Genomic DNA, 23,464 nt, shown 5'->3' on the forward strand with positions numbered 1-23,464 from the left:
CCGGAAGGAGAACAGAGACTTTACATCGGATCATTTAGAAATTAATGACGCATTTAAAAATTTTTATTCTCGGCTTTATTCCTCTGAATTTCTGAATGACAATATCTCTGTTGATCAATTTTTACAGAATCTGAATATCCCCTCACTTTCATCTGATTTCAAAGCCAAACTCAATGCGCCTATATCATTAGAAGAAATATCTACTGCAATTTCTGCACTGTCCTCAGGGAAATCTCCTGGACCTGATGGGTTCCCTGTAGAATTTTATAAATCATTCTCTTCTCTTCTTTCTCCTCAGTTACTTTCAGTATTATCTGACTCGTTTAATTACGGCAAATTGCCACCCTCTTTCAGTGAGGCATCTATTATTCTTCTGTTAAAAAAGGGCAAAGACCCAACAGAGTGTTCCTCGTATAGGCCGATCTCTCTGCTCAATGTTGATATAAAGATCTTAGCTAAAGTTTTGGCTCATAGATTAGAAACCGTCATTCCCTCCATTATCTCTGATGACCAAACAGGCTTTATTAAAAACCGTTTCCCTTTTTTCAACATTCGGCATTTATTTAATATCTTATACTCATCTCCAACTGGGATTCCTGAATGTGTTATTTCCCTCGATGCGGAGAAAGCATTTGATCGTATAGAGTGGAACTACCTTTTTGCAGTTTTAGAAAAATTTGACCTTGGCCAGAGTTTCATCTCTTGGATCCAATTGCTGTACTTGTGTCGTACTGCCTCTGTTTTAACCAATTTTCAGAAATCCCAAGTATTTAATCTCAAATGTGGCACCCGCCAGGGAAGCCCCTTAAGTCCCTTTCTCTTTGATTTGGCTATGGAACCTCTGGCGATAGCATTTCGAAACTGCCCTGAATTGACTGGGATTTGGAGCGGGGGTGTTGAGCATAAAGTTTCTCTCTATGCTGATGACTTATTACTCTTTCTCTCAAATCCGTCTACATCCTTACCTCTAATGTTTTCACTTCTTCACCAGTTTAGCCAGATCTCTGGCTATAAACTTAATTTACATAAGAGCGAACTTCTCCCAATTAATAAAGAAGCACAAGAACTAACATTTCATGATCTCCCTTTTAAAGTAGTCCATAATCAATTTACTTATCTTGGAATTACAGTCACAAGGAAGTTTAAAGATCTCTTTCGTGAAAACTTTGCCAATCTTTCATATGCTAGAAAACAGAGTCTGGTACAATGGTCACCTCTATCTATGTCTTTGGTAGGTCATACTAATGTTGTTAAAATGTATGTTCTCCCCAAATTTTTATACCTATTTCAATCTATCCCAATTTTTATTCCTAAATCTTTTTTTGATTCCTTAGACTATTATTTTGTCATATCTGTGGCAGAATAAGCGCTCTAGAATTAATAAAATCCATCTCCAAAAATCTAAAAAGGAGGGTGGCATGGCTTTACCTAACTTTCATTTATATTATTGGGCAGCTAATATACGCTGTGCTACCTTCTGGTCTTTCTTCCATGGCCAACCCGAGTGCCCTAACTGGGTGGCGATGGAGCTGAGCTCCACTAAAGAATTATCTATCTCTGCACTTCTTGACTCTGCACTCCCTGGTAGTCTGCCCAGATCAATAGCTAATCCTCTTGTTAGACACACTTTGCGTATATGGGCTCAGATCAGGAAATGCTATGGTTTCCAGGGGTTTTCCGTTTCCAGCCCTATTGCTCATAATCACCTTTTTTTACCTACTACATACGATTCAGCATTCCAGGTTTGGTATAGGAAGGGCATTAGACATTTTGAAGATCTTTTCATTGATAATCGCTTCGCTTCTTTTCAGCAGCTCTCTGTTAAGTTCAATCTGCCCAATGCTCATTTTTTCAGATATCTCCAAATCCGACACTTTATTGCTCCTTTAATTCCTAACTTTCCTGAAATGCCTGCGAAAAATGCTATGGACCTATTTCTTTCTATGAATCCACTAGGTAAAGGCTTAATATCAATCATCCGAGATAAACTAGCAGCCTTACGATGGGCCCCCATGGATAAAATCAAAATGGCCTGGGAGCAGGATTTAAATATCTCCTTATTTGAGGAGAGCTGGGATTCAGTTCTCAAATCGGTTAACTCAACCTCTCTTTGTGCTCGCCACTGCCTTTTACAGTTTAAGATTGTTCATAGAGCCCATTTGTCTAAATCTAAACTATCTCGATTCTACCCTAGCGTTAGTCCGCTCTGTGATAAATGCAAGAGGGGCGTGGCCTCTCTCATCCATATGTACTGGTTCTGTCCTAGCTTGGAGAAATTCTGGAAAGATGTCTTCACTACATTATCGTGTATTCTGAATCAGCACCTAGAACCAAACCCCTTAATTGCTCTGTTCAGTTTTTGGGGCGAGACAGATTTATGTCTGGGTCCGACCAAATGCCGAATATTATCCTTTGCCTCTCTCCTGGCTAGATGCTTGATCCTCCTCAGATGGAGAGATGTTGCCCCGCCCACTCATGCTCAATGGCTTAACGACATCATGGCCTGTTTGGACCTCGAAAAAATTCATTATTCAGTTCTCAATTCGGATCTAAAGTTCCATAAGGTCTGGGGACCTTTTATCGAGTACTTTCATAACCTTCCTCTTGACTAGGGTTCTTTTTTCTTTTCGGTCCCTTGCTTTCAGCTCCTTTTTTTTCTGGTAGAAGGCATTATTACCCTCTGTTGCTGAGTGTATTCACAGTCTGGGAGTTTGGCTGTCCTGACTTATACTCTCTATATTGTGTTGTGGTTGGTCTGGAGTTGCTGTTGTTTTTTCTTGTGTTGTGGGGTTTGGGGAGGACACTAAGCTTGCTTGTCTTTAATTTAGGTGCTTTTTTTTTGCTAAATTCTCTTCCTTTGTAGCATATTGTTATTGTATGCTTAATTTTGCACTGTTTTAATGTTCCTCAGTGGGATTTGGGGTTTTTAATTTGTAAAATGTTTTGAAAAACTAATAAAAAAATTTTTTTCAAAAAGGTATAAAAAAGACAAATTATTTCTTAACTGTGACAGATTATATATTTAAATGAAATACAGAACAAGTTAGAACACTACCAATACTACTACTACTACAGTATTACAAAACTGTATTAGTTCCAAATTGATGGAGGAATTCATCTAGTGCACGCTGTCGTGTTCTTTTGATTGACTGTAAATTAGCGCAAACACTAGTGCAAGTAATGGACTGGCATCATGCAATGCTTTTGAGGGTTGCATCCTCAAAATCTTCATTTTCATTGTAACATTCAAGATATTTGTTGATACCTTCAAACTTGTTTAAGTAGTAAAATTGTTTCATTTTGACTCCCAGCTATTTTCAGCATCTCCACACCTGATTGCTTGAAACCACAGTGAGCAAAACAGTTCTGAATTGTCTTACAGCTTAATTCTCACCAACTATCAGTGATAAAAAAGATTTCCTGCATCTGTAGACTTTCTCTTGTTTATGATAAAAATCATGACATTTTGAACAGAAGCGCACGCAACTGATGCTATTTTAAAAACTGATTACTCTGTCTTCACGGCCATGCAAGTGCACACAACTGATGCTATGAAGAAATTGTTCGGCAACGGTCTTCTGTCTCAGTTAAGCGGCAGTGTGTCCCAACTAAACAAAGGGAATCGTGGCAATTTTCTTGATCAGATTTTGTTCCAAATAAGAGTTGTCCCAAATAAGTGGCTGCCTTGATTTACCGATGGCCCATTTAACCAGAATCAAATGTATTTGGTTATTCTCAGGTTTCTGTAAGACAGTCTAAATTGCTGGATGCATGCCTTTAAGCTTCATATTGTCTGTTTAGTGACTCATATTCAGTCCTAAACAATCTTAAGTATAATCTGAAAAGCTTGGTAGTATAGTTTGAGATGGTTGTATCTTGTGTAAATGCAGTAGTTGGTCATTTTAGTACCTTCCTTTGCAGGACAAAGTATAGGAGTTACAGGAACTTTTTTCTACTTTCCTCCTTAAATCAAAATTTGTAATTTACAACTTCAAGATTGCTTTGTTTTGTAGATTCATGTGCGACAGATTCAGGATGCTGCATCCAGTCTAAAAAGAGAAGCTGACGTGAAGACACGAATACATGAAGCCAAACTCCGGTGAGTGTCAGGCCAGATTTTAAATATGGATATACCTCCTGCTTGACCTCAAATCCTGAAAGGGAATTTCACATCACAGTGTAATATATCTTTGTGAACAACTTTTCTTGCTCAGCTTCAAGCCTTAGATTTTATCTGCATTTAATGCTCTTCTGTTCTAAATCACAGAAGTTTCAGAAAAAGATGCTTCTAACTATTCCACTTCTTCATAATTAAGACACTTGTGTGATTTTGTGCATATTATGTATTTCAGCCTTGGAAAGGATCCATTTTTAAAATATGACTTTGTACTTGTGGTGAATTGATATATCGTCTTGAGGCAAAAATGTAGGATAACCCCCACCCAATCCCAGGATTCAAACTGGTGAACTTTCTCTAATGTTTTTCTGGTACAGTAGTGCAGCAGTTAGAGTAATGTGTCTTCAGCACTAGCAATTGCAATCTGTGTTCAATTCCTGCTACTGTCTGTAAGGAGTTTGTCTATTCCCCCCAGTTGCATGGGTTTCCTCTGAATGGCCCAGTTCCATCATACTCTAAAGATGTACAAGTTAGGATTATGGAGCGACAACACTTACAGGCTACCCCTGTAAAATCCTCAGACTAAGTTGGTCATTGATACAAGTGATGCATTTTTTGCCTCTGGCTTAACTTGTGCTGTGCTAAGGTGACATCTTTGACAATGTTGTCAGCATGTAGAGAGCGTCTTACTGGTATGTGAATTGTGATATTGTGTCATTAAAATAAAGTTGCTGTTAATGGTTACAATAATAATCAGATGTTTGGCACATTCTCTACCAAAAAGATACTGTTGGACAGATAGTGAAGAATTCACCACATTAAGCTCTGCTGTTATGCTCACTAATAATTGCAGATGGTGTAAAAGTTCAAACTTGTTCACTTAATGAGTAAAGGTATTGACTCTTTTTTTTTGAGTGGCCTTTGAAGTTAAGGCAGAAACAGAGTTGCATGTCAAATACTGTATACTGATTTTTGATGTTAAAGTAGAAGGAAAATAAGGCAGCCAGTAATGGAGTCGCACAGGGAAATTGCTGATTGTTTTGAGCTAATCTAACCAACTGGGAACCTGATTGAATTAGACTGCCAGGGTCTCACATAGTCTGCCCAACAGTGTTTGGATATCTGGAACTACTTTGAGTTTTGTCAGTTCCTTGCTGAGCAGCTGGGTGACAATTCTTCCACCTTGTAGTTCTCTTCCTGCCCCCTTCTCTTGACAATCAGGCCCATGTTAGCTGGTTCTGCTATCTTTGCTTTTACCTAACAAAAATAATTTATATTCTTAATTTCTTTTTGTGTAAAGTGCAATTTTCTATAGTCAGATCTGTATGGTTTGCATATTTTATGATCTTCTGGGAGATTCTGCCTCAATAACTATTTTATTTTTGAAGCTGATAGCCCTCTTTTTTTTTCCAGTTTATTCTCTTCTAACTTTGCATTTAATTAGCACTAGTAGATCTTGAAGTAGTTTAAAAGTAACTTCTTGATTTTTCTCTCTCCTTTGAGAGAGAGGCTAGACCTACGTATGGTATTCCTGGCATTCTTTCAGCAGGATGCTACATAATTGTTGCAGGACCTCTCACACTATACTGTAATGGTGAAAATATTTTTTTTCCTTCCTAGTTGCTTGCTGTACCTACTTTCAGTGATTATTTGTACCCTTCAGTATCAAGCATTTAAAAAGTACTCTGCTTTTCAAATTTTTGTTGAGAATGGATGTTAGATTTTTTTAAATAGTTTACACACTTCATTTGCATTTTGTTCCAGTGGGCATGTTCTTGTCCATTCTTAACCTCTCCATATCCTCACTCTACATTCTTCTGAAGGACCATACTGTCATCCACCCTTTTATTATCAGCAAACCTGGGTATATTACACCTGGTCTCTTCACCTCATTGACATATATTGTGAGCAGCTGGGTATCCTTGTGTCACTACATTAGACACGTCTTCCTGATTGAAATGGCCAATGTATTCCTAAGTCAGTTTTTCTGTTTGTTAATTGATATCTGTGGAGCATGGCTTATGTGAATAGGTTGAGTGAACTCGGCCTATTCTCCTTGGAGTGATGGAGGATGAGAGGTGACCTGATAGAGGTGTATAAGATGATGAGAGGCAATGAATGTGTGGATAGTCAGAGGCTTTTTCCCAGGGCTGAGATGATTGCCACAAGAGGACACAGGTTTAAGGTGCTGGGGAGAAGGTACAGAGGCGATGTCAGTGGTAGGTTTTTAACTCGGAGAGTGGTGAGTGCGTGGAATGAGCTGCTGATAACAGTGGTGGAGGCGGGTACGATAGGGTCTTTTAAGAGACTTTTGGATAGGTATATGGAGCTTAGTAAAATAAAGGGCTGTAGGTAAGCCTAGTAATTTCTAAGGTAGGGACATGTTCGGCACAACTTTGTGGGCCGAAGGGCCTGTATTGTGCTGTAGGTTTTCTATGTTCTATGACCCAATATATTTTCTCCAATATTGTGCACTCTAAATTTATTGGGTAATCTCTTGTATGACATGTCATCCAAGGCTTCCTAATAGTCTAGAAACACCATATCAACTTCGGTAACCTTTTTCCATTCTGCTAATTACAAATTCAATCATTAATCTGTCAAACATGGTTTCACTTTCACAGGCTTTGTTTTTGTGGTTGTTTATACAGTATACTGTGCCTGAGGAAGATCTCTATTTAACATTTTGTCTTTAAATAGAATTTAATACATGGAGTATGAAAGTGAGAGCAATAAAAATGTGTTTAAATTATTCATTTTCTGTATGGTGGCCAAGTTTGAGATTATTTTGTAGACTGTGTGGAAAATAGCATGTATCAGTGATTAGTACACAGAAATATGAATCCTTATTTTATTGCTATTACACCAGGTACCTTTATGCCTGACATTCCATTTACCACCTTGGTGGTGGTCCAGGTAAAAGCAAAGCAGCATCTTTGTCCTTTATACTTTCTTACTCCATCCTCTTTTATAGTTCCTGAGAAACAAAGGTGGAATGGAGCAGGAAATGGGAGTTGAAGTGTCGAATTAAAGCAGTGGATGCCTTGGTGTTGCTTTTTTTAAAAAAAAAACTACTAATTGTAAAGAAAATTCCTCCTTCATTGTGCCTGAGGAAGATCTCTAGTAAACAATCTTAACCTCTAACTTTTGTAGAGCTTTGAAGGAGCCAAAGGAGATGTGTTTTATTTTTGGTGTGAATATTGAGCACCGCGACCAGGATGGAATGTTTATATATAACTGCAGCCGTCTCATAAAGATGTATGAGAAAGTGGGTCCCCAGCTGGAAGGAGGAGTGTGAGTAACCTGAGAATTCTCTGTGTATGTGATGTAAATATCTTGTAAACTGTTAGCACTTCCTAAATAAACTAACTTTTCTGTCAGTGTCAGTCTACAAATTTGCTAAAGTGCAGATCAAATATCTTGTTGAAAATTTCCCATGTCACTTCATGTGCAGGCATTCTCCATTTTCTTCTATCCTGTATGATGCAGTCTATTCATGTGACAAGGGGTCATAACTATTAGCCTAAAATGTATGAAAAGCCTTTGGCTGTTATTAACTGCACTAAAAATATCATAACTTTTTGAGGAGGCCCTAAAAATGGGGCTAGTGCTAGCGTAGAGGAATTGGAGGAGCTTTCAGAGAACAATGGCTGAAGGGACTACCATTGAGAGTGGAGCGAGTCAAGTTGTAATACATTGGTAGGAGGAGAGATTTAGTTCTGCAGAGAAAGTGATGAGTGAATTTGTGTAAGTGCTCAGATTTCTTATTCGATTCTGTTTGGAATGAGCAGTCATGGTGGTGAGCCAAATCAAACTTGTGTAGAAGAGGAAGTTATGGTAAAAGGAGAGTTGTCTTTGGAAATGACTGAAGTACAGGTCCACAATCCCTTATCTGAAATCCCTGGGGCCATTTGCATTTCAGAATTCAGAATTTTTCGGATTTCAGAAAATTGATAATTATCCTGTCTCAGTGCAGGTCGACTTAAGGACCTGGGGGAGCTCCAGACCTATGCACATCCTCCCGTATACTTTAAATCATCTCTAGATTACTTATAATACCTAATGCAATGTACAAACCCCATTTCCTTTCTTTTCTTTCTTTTTCAATCTTTTTATTGAGTTTCATATAAATATAAAAAAACATAACATAATAATGAATAGGTTATGAATACAATAGACTTAAGATTACATTGATAATAGAATGATATCCTATTAAACATCAACAACAAAAAAGTACATTAATCAATCAAGTCTATATAATTATATATGAAAAAAACAAAACTAATCATCAAAAGAAAAAGAAAAAAAAATTAGATGTGTGAAAGAAAATATATATATGAAACAAACACTAAACTAAAACTAACATGGGCAATAATAACAGTTTATAAGTATATGATAGTGTCAAAGAACTCCGGAACTCCATACCTGAACAAGAATAAACAGAGAGAAGGTCTGGGAAAGGCCAAATTAATTCATATGAAAATGTCGAATGAACGGTCCCCAAGTTTCTTCAAATTTAATTGACGAGTCAAAAATAGTGCTTCTAATTTTTTCCAAACTCAGATAAGAAATAGTTTGAAAAAGCCACTGAGACGTGGTAGGAGGGTTTACTTCTTTCCAATTTTGTAATATAGACCTTCTGGCCATTAATGTTACAAAAACAATCATTCGTCTGATTGAAGGAGAAAACTGATTACCATCCTCATTTGGTATACCAAAGATTGCAGTAATAAAGTTAGGTTGTAAATCGATGTTCCAAATTGAGGAAATGGTAACGAATATGTCCTTCCAATAGTTATGTAAAGTGGGACATGACCAAAACATATGGGTCAGTGAAGCCACTTCTGAATGACATCTATCACATTGAGGGTTAATATGAGAATAAAATCGAGCAAGTTTATCTTTAGACATATAAGCTCTATGTACAATTTTAAATTGTATTAAAGCATGTTTAGCACATATAGAAGAAGAATTAACCATTTGTAAAATTTTTTCCCATTTATCTGTTGGTATATTGTATCGAAGTTCTTTTTCCCATTGTTGTTTAATTCTATCAGACATCTCTGGTTGTATCTTCATAATCATGTTGTAAATAAAAGCAACTAATCCCTTCTGACAAGGATTTAAGGTAAAAATCAAATCTGAGAAATCCGTTGAAGTTGAGTTGGGAAAAGATGGTAAAACTTTATGTAAAAAATTTCTGATTTGTAAATATCTGAAGAAATTAGATTTAGGTAATTTAAATTTATTGGAAAGTTGGTCAAAAGACATCAAAGTACCTTCAAAAAAAAGGTCACGAAAACATTCTATACCTTTCCTTTTCCATATGCTAAAGGCTTGATCTGTCAAGGAAGGTTTAAAGAAAAAATTAAATAAAATAGGGCTATCAAGCACAAAGTTTTTCAGAGTAAAAAATTTCCGAAATTGAAACCAAATTCGTAATGTGTGTTTAATAACAGGATTAGATATCTGTTTATTGAATTTAACTAAATCAGCAGGAAGAGAAGAACCAAGAACAGAGAATAAAGAATATCCCTTTACTTCATTGCATTCCAAATTTACCCACTGCGGACACAATAATGAGTCCAAATCTAATTTCCAATACGTTAGGTTACGAATATTATTCGCCCAATAATAAAATCTAAAGTTAGGCTAAGCTAAACCACCATCTTTTTTAGATTTTTGTAATTGCCTTTTACTTAACCTGGGGTTTTTATTTTGCCACACAAATGAGGAAATTTTTGAATCAATGTTGTCAAAAAAGGATTTAGGAATAAAAATTGGTAAGGCTTGAAATAAATATAAAAATTTCGGTAAAATCGTCATTTTAATAGCATTAATCCGACCAACTAATGATAAGAATAAGGGAGACCATCTTGTAGTAAGATGTTGTATTTGAAGAAGCATAGGTAAAAAATTCAGTCTAAATAAATCTTTATATTTCTTGGTAATTTTTATACCTAAATAGGTAAAATTATCAGTAACAACTTTAAATGGAATCCTGTCATTCAATAAAGTTTGCGCGTTTAAAGGGAATAATTCACTCTTATCTAAGTTTAATTTATAACCAGAAAAACTACCAAATTGAGCCAACAAGGATAAAATAGTGGGAATAGATCTATCAAGATCAGAAATATATAACAGCAAATCATCAGCATAAAGTGATAATTTATATGATTTCTCATTACGGGTAATACCAAAAATATTAGGAGATTCACGAATAGCAATGGCTAAAGGTTCTAACGCAATATTAAATAATAAAGGACTTAAAGGACAACCTTGTCTCGTACCACGAGATAATTGAAAAAAGGAGGATCTATAATTATTTGTAAGAACAGAAGCAACAGGTTTATAGTATATTAGTTTAATCCATGATATAAAATTAGGACTAAAATTAAAATTTCTCAATGCATTAAATAAATATGTCCATTCAACTCTATCAAAGGCTTTTTCAGCATCTAATGAGATAACACATTCTGGGACTGTGGGTGATGAAGTATGAATTATATTAATCAATTTTCTAACATTAAAAAAAGAATACCGATTCTTAATGAAACCAGTTTGATCTTCTGAAATAATCTGTGGTAGTACCTTTTCTAATCTAGTGGCTAAAATTTTTGTAAGAATCTTAGAATCTACATTTAATAATGATATAGGGCGATAAGATGTACATAAAGTAGGATCTTTATCTTTTTTAAGAATTAGAGAGATAGTAGCTTCATAAAAAGACTGAGGTAATCTCTTCTTAGCAAATGCATCGTTAAAGATTTCACATAACCAAGGGGAAAGCAAAGAAGAAAAAGTTTTGAAAAATTCTACAATATAACCATCAGGACCAGGAGCTTTCCCTGAATTCATTGATGAGACAGCCTCACCTATTTCGGCCATAGAGATAGGAGCATCAAACAAGCTACGATCTTCACCAATCAGTTTAGGAATATTCAAATTGTTAAAAAAATTATCCATCATGGACAGGTCACCATCAAATTCTGATTGATATAAAGATTTATAAAAATCTTGAAAAGTATTATTGATTTCTTTATGATCAGTGGTTAAATTACCGTCTTGTTTACGAATTTTAATAATTTGTCGCCTGGTCGAAATAGCTTTTAATTGATTAACTAACAGTTTACCAGTTTGATCACTGTGAATATAGAATTGAGCTCTGGTCCTAATTAATTGATTTTCAATTGAAGAAGATAATAATAAGCTATGTTCCATTTGAAGCTCAACTCTCTTCTTATAAAGTTCTATGGTAGGAGTCACGGAATCAATTTCCTTAATTTTATTCAACCCCCCCCCCATTTCCAGAAAAGTTGGGATATTTTCCAAAATGCAATAAAAACAAAAATCTGTGATGTTAATTCACGTGAACCTTTATTTAACTGACAAAAGTACAAAGAAAAGATTTTCAATAGTTTTACTGACCAACTTAATTGTATTTTGTAAATATACACAAATTTCGAATTTGATGGCTGCAACACACTCAACAAAAGTTGGGACAGAGGCATGTTTACCATTGTGTTACATCACCTTTCCTTTTAATAACACTTTTTAATCGTTTTGGAACTGAGGATACTAATTGTAGTAGATTTGCAATTGGAAATTTTGTCCATTCTTGCTTGATATAACTGCTCAACAGTCCGTGCTCGCCGTTGTCTGATTCTCCTCTTCATGATGTGCCATACGTTTTCAATAGGAGATAGATCTGGACTGGCAGCAGGCCAGTCAAGCACACGCACTCTGTGTCTACAAAGCCACGCTGTTGTAGCCTGTGCAGAATGTGGTCTGGCATTGTCCTGCTGAAATAAGCATGGACGTCCCAGGCAAAGATGTCACCTTGATGGCAACATATGTCTCTCTAAAATCCTAATATACGCCTCAGAGTCAATGGTACCTTCACATACATGCAACTCACCGATGCCGTGGGCACTGATGCACCCCCATGCCATCACAGATGCTGGCTTTTGCACCTTTCGCTGATAACAATCAGGATGGTCGTTTTCATCTTTGGCGCGGAGAACTCGACGCCCGTTTTTTCCGAAAACTAGCTGAAATGTGGACTCAACAGACCACAGCACACGGTTCCATAGTCTTTCGGTCCATCTGAGATGAGCTTAGACCCAGAGAACTCAGCGGCGTTTCTGCATAGAGTTGATGTATGGCTTCCTCCTTGCGTAATACAGTTTCAAGTTACATTTCTGGATGCAGCAACGGGCTGTGTTAAGTGACAATGGTTTTCCGAAGTACTCCCAAGCCCAGGTGGCTATAATTGTCGCAGTAGCATGACGGTTTCTTAGGCAGTGCCGCCTGAGGGCTCGAAGATCACGCGCATTCAACAGTGGTTTCCGACCTTGCCCTTTACGCACTGAGATGTCTCTGAATTCTCTGAATCTTTTCACAATATTATGTACTGTAGATGTTGAAAGACCTAAGATCTCTGCTATCTTGCGTTGGGAAATGTTCCTTTTGAACTGACTAACAATTCTGTCATTAATTTTGGCACAAAGGGGTGAGCCACGACCCATCCTTGCTTGCAAAGACTGAGCCTTTGATGGACGCTACTTTTATACCCAGTCATGATACCTCACCTGCTACCAATTAGTCTCCTTAATGTGGAGTCTTCCAAACTGGTGTTACTTGAATATTCTGTGCACTTTTCAATCTTATTTTAACTCTGTCCCAACTTTTGAGGAGCTAGATAGATATCTGATGGATAGGGGAATCAAGGGATATGGGGACAAGGCAGGGACTGGGTATTGATAGTGAATGATCAGCCATGATCTCAGAATGGCGGTGCAGACTCGAGGGGCTGAATGGTCTACTTCTGCATCTATTGTCTATTGCAGCCATCAAATTCTACATTTGTGTATATTTACAAAATACAATTAAGTTGGTCAGTAAAATTATTGAAAATCTTTTCTTTGTACTTTTGTCAGTTAAATAAAGGTTCACATGAATTAACGTATCACAGATTTTTGTTTTTATTGCATTTTGGAAAATATCCCAACTTTTCTGGAAATGGGGTTTGTAAAATAGTTGTTATACTGTATTGTTTAGGAAATAATGACAAGAAAAAAAGTCTGTACATGCTCAAACAACAAGTACTGGAGAGAGAACTTGTGGGTTTTCCTGATCCGCGCTCTTTTACAAATACTATTACAGTTTATTTATAGAGTAATATATTGATAGTGGGATAATTACAGACCATAAATACACTAGTACATTTTATTTCCAACAAAAACATTCAATAAAACATAAAAATATACAGCTTCAAGCGAACAGAATCAAACACATGTTAAATGACTTCCTCTGAATATTAACACTCAACTTCAATGTTCAGTTCTTCATGATATATTCTAGCTTGTTTAATGATCAACATGCCATTCAGTGGCATATGTTCACTTCTTTGTTGTCTAATCCACTCAATCAACACACGGTCAAGATCTTCATTTTTTGCCCTATGCAGTGTTTTCCTATTTTTCATTAGTTTATGGTCATCACTGTCACTATAAAACTTCAGTAACTTGTCTTTCTGTTTCTTTAAATCGTATACAGTGGTAGTTCCGACACCATATTCTTCAGTAAAATGCCAAACAGATACACCACGATCAAGCTTCTGCAATAACTCCACTTTCTGCGTTATTGATAGTGATAGATGCTTCCTTCTCTTTTTCTCATTGTTACCCATAGGGGTATCTGCAGCTCTTTGACATCTTCACAGTGAAATTAAACACAAAGTCAACAGTGAACACAAAATATCAGCGAACAGCAAATGCACGTGTAACCAGTACGAGCGCTGAGCCACACTGACGTCTGGCGGCCTCTGCTAGTGCTGCCACATCACACCTGAGTGATGTCAGCTGTTGGCATGCCAAACAAGCCTTGTTACGACATGCTCTACACTCCACGGAAAAAAACTTCGGATTTCAGAACTTCGGATAAGGGATTGTGGACCTGTATAAATAAAAATGTCACAGAAAAGGGGAAATAATATTTGCAAAGTATTTAATTGTTTTGTTTATCACCAGTGCCTGTGGTGGAGTAGTGGGTGTGGTAGATGTCCCATACCTGGTTCTGGAGCCCACCCACAACAAGCAGGACTTTGCAGATGCCAAGGAGTATCGGCATCTACTGAGAGCCATGGGAGACCACCTGGTGCAGTACTGGAAAGATATTGGCATAGGTAAGGAAGGGATGTCAAACTTGGTCTGTCTGCTCATTTGAGCTTTTAGGTGCATGCTTTTTCTTGCACAGTTTTGAAAACTACACACTGATGATGGTGAAAGAGCTGGTTTGATGTAGAAATTTAGTTCATACAGTTGATAATCCAACCCTATTGCTTATCTACAGCTTCAACATGTTTTCTGTTGTTATGGAATTGGTATTTGCTAAATAAAAGAAAATGGCTTGATCCTTATCCTCAGTCTAGCTCAGTGGTTTCCAAACCTTTTTGGATTACTACCCCTTGGCTTCCAGACCACATCCTCAGCATCCCCCCTCCTTTTCCAACCATTATGTAAAAGCTAGAAAGAATTTTGATTTATTGTGCACAAGAAAATTTGTTCTGCAAATTTGAAACCGTGACAAAGAATTGCAAAAGTTATTCAGATCCATTTAAAACTGAGTAAAAATATTTATTTAATTACAGAAAAATTAATTTTCACAACAATTTAAAAACCTACATTAATTCAACTATTCGCTTCTTCATTGCGCTTTTTATCTTTCAAAGAGATGGGTGGGCTTGGTGCAGTGGTATCAGCTTCTCAACATCAAGCTTAATGTCATTCAGAAGGAATCTCATCCACGCGTTCAGTAATTTGGTGTTTCGTTGCTTTGAAAGAAGTTGGGCAATGGCACTCCACTAAATATGGGGTTGGAATGGCAATAAAGAACATCTTGACCTTTTTTCACAGCGCAGGATAGCTTTCAGGAGTTTCATTCTACAACCAAAAGTCTTGATATGATGTTTTTGAACTGTGGCTTTGGCTCAAAATTATTCTGTAGAGAGATCAATTCTTCCTCCATCCTTTCTGTTAATTCCCTATTACAAGTGTTGAGGAAAAGATTTCTTACCCTATCTGGAATTTGGATGGAGAGGAGATTCTGAAACCTCTCTGGCAAGTCTATGCAGCTCACCCAAGTGGGCACTGTATACTTGAAGATCATCATCTGGTCAAGATCATCGTTCTCTTCCAACTCAGAGGCTCAGTAATTGGAAAAGGTTGCAATGGCCAATGTTGCACTTAAATAGGGGTTAACTTGTTGACTGATTTGACTTCGATAAGATTCACATAATTTCCTTAGAGTTGAAGATTGATTTCATTAAACTTTGAGAATAATTTAAACAAGTAATGTCATGCTTAATATTCTTGAGTTGATTATTGAATGAAGCATTTGAGTCTTCAAAGCTTTTTATCAGTTTCAAAAAAGTGCATAAAAGCGTCTCAGGCAGTTTCCTTTTGAGAGCCATCTGATACCTGTGTGCAACAGCAAACTATTCATTATTCTCAACACAAAGCTCCTCAAATAGACGAGAATATAGAGCATGGGAATTGATTTTATTTCCCACTGTGATAACAGTATTCAATGATTTGTGCAGCCAATCACTTAGGGTTTTTTGCAACATTATGTCTGTAAATTAATACAGTGAATGGTACACATAATAAGTCCAGCTTTTTTCAAGAAAGTAATAACCCCATGTGGTGTCCTGTCATTGATGGTGCACAGTCTGTTGCACAATCAAGAATGTTGGTGAGCAGAATGTCCTTGTCTTTTAAAAAAAATTTGCTCAACAATCCGAATATTGACTTTGTATCTATTTCTAGTCCCTTTGCAAGTAACAACTCTTGAACTGTGCTTTCATCTTTTATGAAGTGAACATAACCAAGAAGTAAGTTGACGGATCCAACTGCAGAGCAAATTCATTTGTTCTAAGTATGTTACATAATATGTCTTCCACATTCTCAGACACTTCATCTTTTTATAGAGTTGTCACTGAACAAAATTGCTTCAGTTATTTGGTCTGTTGATTTATGCATATCCATACCCAGAAGCTCCCTTATTGCTGTCAGAATCAGTTCTCCAATTATATGGGGCTTTCTAGATTTAGCAATGAGCAATGAAATGCATGAAGCATGTAGACCATTGCAGATTTGCTATGAAGTGCTGCAAACATGGTTTGAAGTGTTTTTCATTTCTGAAAGTTTTTGTGAAGTAAATGAAAATAAAACATTCTTGTTTGGTTTATCATTGTATTCCCTTCAAATGTTCAAGGAGCTTGGATAGTTTCATTGCCTCATTTGCAAAAAGCTTTTTCTCACAACAGATACATTGACTGCTGGGTGCTGGTATAAATCCCTATTTCAGATCCTCCACACTTCACTGTCTACGCTTTTTAGTTTGGTCTGGTACTGTCATTAATGACCGTTGATGGCTGTTTCTAAGTTCAACCTTGTGCTTTGTGATCAGTAAAAGGGAAAGTGATGACACCATAATCTCCAAGGCAAAGCCTGAAGGTACATAAAGTTGGGCAGTGATACCATGGTTGAGATGTAGGCTAGAGAAATGCAGTCAAGACCATTTGAAAGGGCAAATTCTGAACTTAATTCTTTCTGAAGTTGCTAATAGCGCTGCTTCCAAGTAAATTTCGGTGAAATTTTCCTTTTCCCCTTTTCGTGGTGTCTTTGCTATTTCTACCAGTCACTTCCAATCTATATCTTCTGCTATTTGGCCTATTGACCAAAGAAACAAATTTCTCTTTGTTTTCATTTTATTTAAGCTCATCTGTCAGGTTAACATGCAACCTCCTTTGCAATCTAGGTGTACTTTTTTTCCAAGTATGTGATCCTTTATCCCTGGGACCATTTCTTCCCTAAAAATGATATTTTGATTATTGTCTGTAAAATGAGATGTAAAGAGGAAAGGCCTGGTTTGGGTTGGGAGCAGGAATTGTATTATGATTAGTTGGGTTACTATTAAGTGGAATCCAGGCTGCTTTTGAAACTAATTTTCTCCAGGGATTTTGTTCGTGTTTATTTTTTCTCTAAGTTGTTTCTTCAGGACATCGGGTATTATCTATAGGTCAGTTAAACTAGTTCTGTATTGTTCAAACTATCCCCTTCATGCTCAGGTTTTGAGACCTCAGTGAACCATTAATTCTGTATGTTATGGAGATTATAACAGAATAGTAATAATCTTGACATGTTGGCTTTGGAGTACAGGATTAACTGTACTTTTCCCAGTTTATTCTGTGCTCCCTGTTCGGTGCCATTTACTCATTAAGATTAGCCCAAATGAAATACTAACTTCTGTCTTTGTTGCCTGTTTCCATCCTTTTGTTTATACCATCTACTTTGTGATTATCACAAGAGTGCTTGGGTGACCAGTTTATTATTTCAGTCTTTGCTGTTCAAGACCTTTTTGTAGCTGGGTCCTCAACACTTGTAAACTGTTATTGTATGAATCATAGTTATCCAGCAGCCTTTTTGTCATATTGCAAGATTAATTGCAGTACAGCCATTTTTTTCTTAACAGTATGACCTCTTATGAAGTTAACAAAATAATTCTGGCCTACAGCACAGAAGGGAATAGTGAAATTCTGGGATGAATTTGGCTATTTGTCAGCCAACTGGAATCAGCCACCTTCTGACGAAACTTTATACAAGAGACGGCGTGCTATGGAGATTCCGACCACCATTCAGTGCGGTACGTCTTACCCACAATGCTTTCTGTGCATAAAGTTGTGGTAAGTTACAAGCAAGTACAAATTAGGTTAGCTGTAAATCAAAAGGTCAAAGTACTTCCTACTGCTCACAGGAAATTGATTTAAACAATAGATGCTGAGATTGTGGCTCTTCTTTATCTATCTGATTGTACGTAGAATGCTTGATTAGATTTTTACCCGCTCCCTTTTTTGTGTTGATATTCTACTTTCTTACTTTATTCCTGCATTATTGATGAATTTTATCTGCTCAAACCATCTTTCACCTCTTGAGATAAAATAGTGAGTTTTGGCCAACTAATTGCCCAAAGCCTGCTCTTGTGCTTGCCTGGCCTCCCTTTGAGCTTCTTACCAAGAACCAGTTGTTTTTTGTTTCTCCCACTGTATTCCTTGGTCACCACCCCCTATATAAACAAAAAAAAACTAGGGTCCTGAGACCTGATGCACATCAGCTTGCTGACAACAGTCCTTGAATTGTATCAAATATCCCAATTTGAACTTTTCAGTTTCATGCATTCATTAAACAATCAGGAAGCTGGCTGAAAAGTTGAGCTTGCTGCAAGTGGTGTTAGTCCCCACCCCCAAATTAGGTTTTTGTCAGCCTGTCAATGTCTAGGGTATTTGAACAATTTTAAAATGTGTTGTAGTCTGAGGTTGTTAAAGCGTATCAAATATATTTAAATAGTTTTCAAAACTATTTTAAAAGTAAATATGTCAAAAAGCACCCTAAATTTCAAAAAAGTTCAAGTTCAAGATCAAGAATCACTTCATGAATGTAAAGAACAATATGATTGTTACTCTGAATCTGATGCACATTAAGAACGCAATAAATACAAATATAGATATAGTCCTATAAAACATAATGTACAAGTAACTGAATGTGGCCATATGTACATGTGATTAGCTTATATGCATAGACTGTTATGCTAGGTGCAGGAGAATCTGAACATAAGGTGACTAACAAGAAATGATGAAGTGACAAAGTGACTCGAGTAATTCTTCTAGGTAGCAGCAGGGCGGATGAAGATCCAGTAGGACAGTAGATAATTCCAAACATTTTGGAGAAACAAAAAGCTCATCTTATCACTACTCCTTATTGTCACCCCCTTGATTTGAAACTTTGACTGGTAGCTTTAGGCATCACTGACCAGGAGAAATATTGTAACAATTTTGTTTCATTGAGTTATCAATGTTGAGCAAGTATAAATCCAAAATACTTAACCTCTCCTCCTTAGATATAATATATTATGGTGAATACTTATTGTCCTCTGCTGTAAGCTGTTCTGTCTGAAAATTTTGTTGATATCCATTTTAGAATTTAATAGACTCTCCTTGATAGCTACCGCTGCTTGATTGCTGATTCATTTTTAATCAACTAGATAGTTTGTGTTTTTTTTACTTTATGACTTTGCTTACCTGTACCACCTGCACAGTGTCCCAAGCATAAAACTTGAACAAGCAAGCAGTGGAAGCTTGTTATAACTCCCCTGACACTAAAAATGTCTATATTGTAAGTATTTTAAAGAGCATAATTAACAAATGTTAGCAAAGATAAACAAGATCTGGTCCAATTTTAACATTTATTAATTATGCAATATTGTCTAAGCTTGTTGCATATAATTGATTTTATCATGCAACATAGTTAATGATTTCTTTAACCCTTTGTCTCATTTACGTTAAGCTAAATTTCTTTATGAGCCTCTGGTTTTGATGTATCTAAATCCTAGATCACTTGAACTTCATTGTCTATAGTGACCAACTTCACAGTTACATTGCTTTCATTTCTCTTGGTCTGACTCTGAGTTACTTATTTATTCGCACTTCATTTTTAATTTAGTCTTTCGTTTTTGGCAAATGTAGTTGACTTTGAGGAAGATGGATGGATATAAGTAGACCAATATAATTGAAGAATGTAAAGTTAATAAAACTAGGCCTACTTGCAAATGACTGTGAAGACACAAAATTCAGAGGCAGAGGTTATATTGAATACTTGGTTATTGTCACTTTGAATATATAGAATTAAGATCTCCATAATACAAGAAGGATTTTGAAGTTTAAGGGAGTGTGTCATGCCAAAACTGGGTGGGCTGTGGCTACTGAAAATAGTTAAAGTAGTTGAGTTTTATTTCTAGAAAAGCTGAGCAGTGCTTGAGGGAGAATAAAAATATTTGGGGTTTGATTGATAGGACAGACTAGGCTGAAAATAAAACCAACTAATAAATCTATTAAGGGCTCCTTCTGCACTCTGGTGTGGGAATGTGGAGTGGTTGAGATGGTTTGTCATTTCCTTTCGTGTAAAAAGCCAGTAAAGTAGATGTGAAAGAAAGGAATGAGAAGATAGTGCTGGGATATTGTGAAATACAGCTTAAGAGGCATAAACATTGCCATAGTCGTCTTTGGCCAATGTAATATTCTGTAAAATCTCTGCATGTTTACTATCCTCTTTAAACTTATTTTTCAAATTTAAAAATAGTTTGTTTTCTGTATAATATATTAAACTTTAGATCAATTGCAATTTCTTGATTTATCTTTTTTAATCAGACATTAAAGAGTAGTACATGTGCAACATTTCACTTCTCAACATCTGCTTTATTTCCCTGGTATTTCTGATAAAAAGGAATCTAGATTTAACAATGCTATTTGAATGACTTCACGTATTGGCAGTTAACAGTTGGCCCCATACACTAAGGTGACATTGAAAGTTTTCTCTGTTCTGCTATTCAATTTTCAGTATTGTTAGCATACTACTTGATTTATTGGTGTACCTGGCAATCAGTGGTTGTGATGTTTGCCCACAGCCTCAAGAATTGGAGCAGGGTATCCAGAAATTGTCTTGGTTAACCAGTGAAATATAAATCACTGTTTATCTCAGCTGTTGAAATGTATTGAAAAACAGTGAACTGTTTCAGTCTGTGATTATTATTTGTAAAATACTAACTATAAAAAAATTAGCTTGACAAGTTCATTTGGAGAGCTTTTATTTCTTGGCCAAGATGACCTCTGACAAAGTCAGTGCGCTGATTGTTGGAAAGTAGTTTAAGAAAAGTTATAAAGGAAAGTTGGTTTAAAAAAAACTGCCACACTGGGGGAGTTGTTTTAACAAAAATATTGTTAAGCTAAAAAGCTATCAGAATTGATACCGGACATTTTTTTTCTACAATAGAGCATTTGCTGTAAACTAAAAATTTTGGATCTGCTTTCTAGATCAGTGTTTAAAATGGCGGACCCTTCCCTACAGAGTGGACGACGTTGGTAAGGAATATCCAGACAGTTGGACGTGCTCTATGAGCCCTGATCATATCCAGAATCGGTACGTACAGTAAATGCAACGCACACAACTGAGGCAAAAATCTGTATTAAGTCTGACCCTGCTATGCCTGACATTGTTAGAGTAGTGTTGGGAATCTCTCTTTTACATCTAACCTGGCTGGATGATGCAACTAACTGTCCTAAGGTCTGTGAAAGATAAAACTATTCAGGGAGTAAAGAAGACTGCAACGAGGTAATTGATGACTTTCGAGCATTACACACCTATTGTTAGAGGAATGTATGATTTAAGTATACAAGAATGGAGAAGTGTCTGTTTACTGGATCAAATATTTCAAGACCAAAATCTATTGAAAGTGCACAGTGGTTTAATGTACAATATCACGTTAGAACAGAGCTCAGTCTGCTAATGTACACTTGCTTTGCTTTTTTTCAGATGTAATGCTCCAGAGCAGAAACAAAATGTACCAATAGGCACACTGCGAAAGGATGTGAAATCCCATGAGGAGAAAATACAGGCCCAGGAAAAGAAGCTGGAAGCATTGAAGGTAAGGTTGAGATATATGGCTACAATATGTAAGGTCGGCTATTGCATTGCCAAATTCTTCCGTCCGTGCTGTTGTATTTTTCTGGCAGGAATCTGGCCTCTTGGAGGGAGATTGATAGACTAAAGAATAGCAGGGAGGGGTGTCTCATTGAAAGCTATCGAATGTTGAAAGGCTTAGATAGAGTGGATGTGAAGAGAATGTTTCCTTTGATAGGGGAGTCTAGGACCAGAGGGTGGTGAATTTGTTGCCACCGGCGACGGTTGAGGCCAGTCACTTGGTGCATTTAAATCAGAGGTTGATAGGTTCTTGATTAGTCAAGGTGTGAAAGGTTATGGGGAGAAGAGAGAAGAATAAGGTTGAGAGAGGAATGGACCAGTTATGATGAAATGGCAGAGCAGACTCGATAGGTTGAATGGCCTAACTTTGGTCTCAGGTCTTCGGTCTTATGTCTTATCCAGTGAATGAATCCTTGGTCTGTTGACTATAAAAGTTTTTATGTCAGGTCCGTTTAGACAGGGGATGAATAACTTGGGAAAGCCCTTAGTTTGACATTAAATAATACAGTTAAACCACAGAGTTAATGTTACACAGGAGAATTCTGCAGATGCTGGAAACATGATAGAAATGTTCAAACCCATTGTATAAGTAAGGAGATGTCAACTACTACAAAATTAATCCATCAACGAGGACACGGGGCGATGGGTGGACTCTGGTTAAAGGCAAATTTCAGACTAACATTAGGAAGCATTTCTTTACACAATGATTTGGGGACACATGGAACAAGCTAACTAGTTTGAGAGTATTACCTTAGAGAGTTACAAATTTAAACTCGATAGTTACTTCAGCACACAATGTTTTGGAATTTGGCAACACACAAAATGCTGGAGGAACTCAGCAGGCCAAGCAGCATCAATGGAAAGGAGTGCAGTCCATATTTCAGGCCAATACCCTTCCTCAGGAAGTTGGTATGCTTTGTTGGACCAAATGGCCTGCTCTTGTCAAAAACTTTCTAAAACTCCCTAATAAAAAATATAGAACAGGAGGTGGCCATTTGGCTCATTATATCTGCTGGTTGAAAGAGTGTTGCCCAACCTAACCACGATCCTTTCCCCTTCTCCCCACTTTCCACTCCACACTCTTCTTGCATCAGGTCTATAGCTCTGCAGGTTATGGCTCCCTCTTTAGAAACATAGAAAACCTACAGCACAATGCAGGCCTTTGGCCCACAATGCTGTGCCAAACACATACTTACTTTAGAAATTACCTTGGGTTACCCATAGTCTTCTATTTTTCTAAGCTCCGTGTACCTATCCAGAAGTCTCTTAAAAGACCCTATCGTATCCGCTGCTAGCACAGTCGCCGGCAGCCCATTTCATGCACTCACCACTCTGCATAACTTACCTCTGACATCTCCTCTGTACCTACTTCCAAGCCCCTTAAAACTCTGCCGTCTCGTGTTAGCTGTTTCAGCCCTGGGAAAAAGCCTTTGACTATCCATACAATCAATGCCTCTCATCATCTAATACACCTCTATCAGGTCACCCCTCATCTTCTGCCACTCTAAGGAGTAAAGGCAGAGTTCACTCAATCTGTTCTCATAAAGCATGCTCCCCAATCCAGGCAACATCCTTGTAAATCTCCTCTGCACCCTTTCTATGGTTTCCACATCCTTCCTGTAGTGAGGCGACCAGAACTAAGCACAGTATTCCAAGTGGGGTATAGTATATAATATATACTATATTAACACTATATTCTATACTTTTCTACTATCAAGGTACAGAAGCCTGAAGATGCACACTCCATAATCAG

The 23,464-nt window shown here is 37.0% G+C and overlaps 1 protein-coding gene across 2 annotated transcripts in view; it reads left to right on the top strand.

Moving 5' to 3' along the window:
• Positions 1-23,464, top strand: part of morc2 (MORC family CW-type zinc finger 2) — a 106,338-nt gene that overhangs the window by 56,599 nt on the left and 26,275 nt on the right. Inside the window, exons 12-17 of one of the 2 annotated variants that reach the window (XM_059987960.1) lie at positions 4,014-4,099; positions 7,271-7,411; positions 14,149-14,303; positions 17,696-17,824; positions 21,045-21,150; positions 21,544-21,655. In XM_059987960.1, coding sequence (XP_059843943.1) covers positions 4,014-4,099; positions 7,271-7,411; positions 14,149-14,303; positions 17,696-17,824; positions 21,045-21,150; positions 21,544-21,655 — 729 coding nt within the window. The remainder of the gene's footprint in view (positions 1-4,013; positions 4,100-7,270; positions 7,412-14,148; positions 14,304-17,695; positions 17,825-21,044; positions 21,151-21,543; positions 21,656-23,464) is intronic. The other variant, XM_059987961.1, reaches the window with a different exon arrangement.

Source organism: Hypanus sabinus, chromosome 13 (genome assembly GCF_030144855.1).
Source record: "Hypanus sabinus isolate sHypSab1 chromosome 13, sHypSab1.hap1, whole genome shotgun sequence".
In the NCBI taxonomy this organism is placed as follows: domain Eukaryota; kingdom Metazoa; phylum Chordata; class Chondrichthyes; order Myliobatiformes; family Dasyatidae; genus Hypanus; species Hypanus sabinus.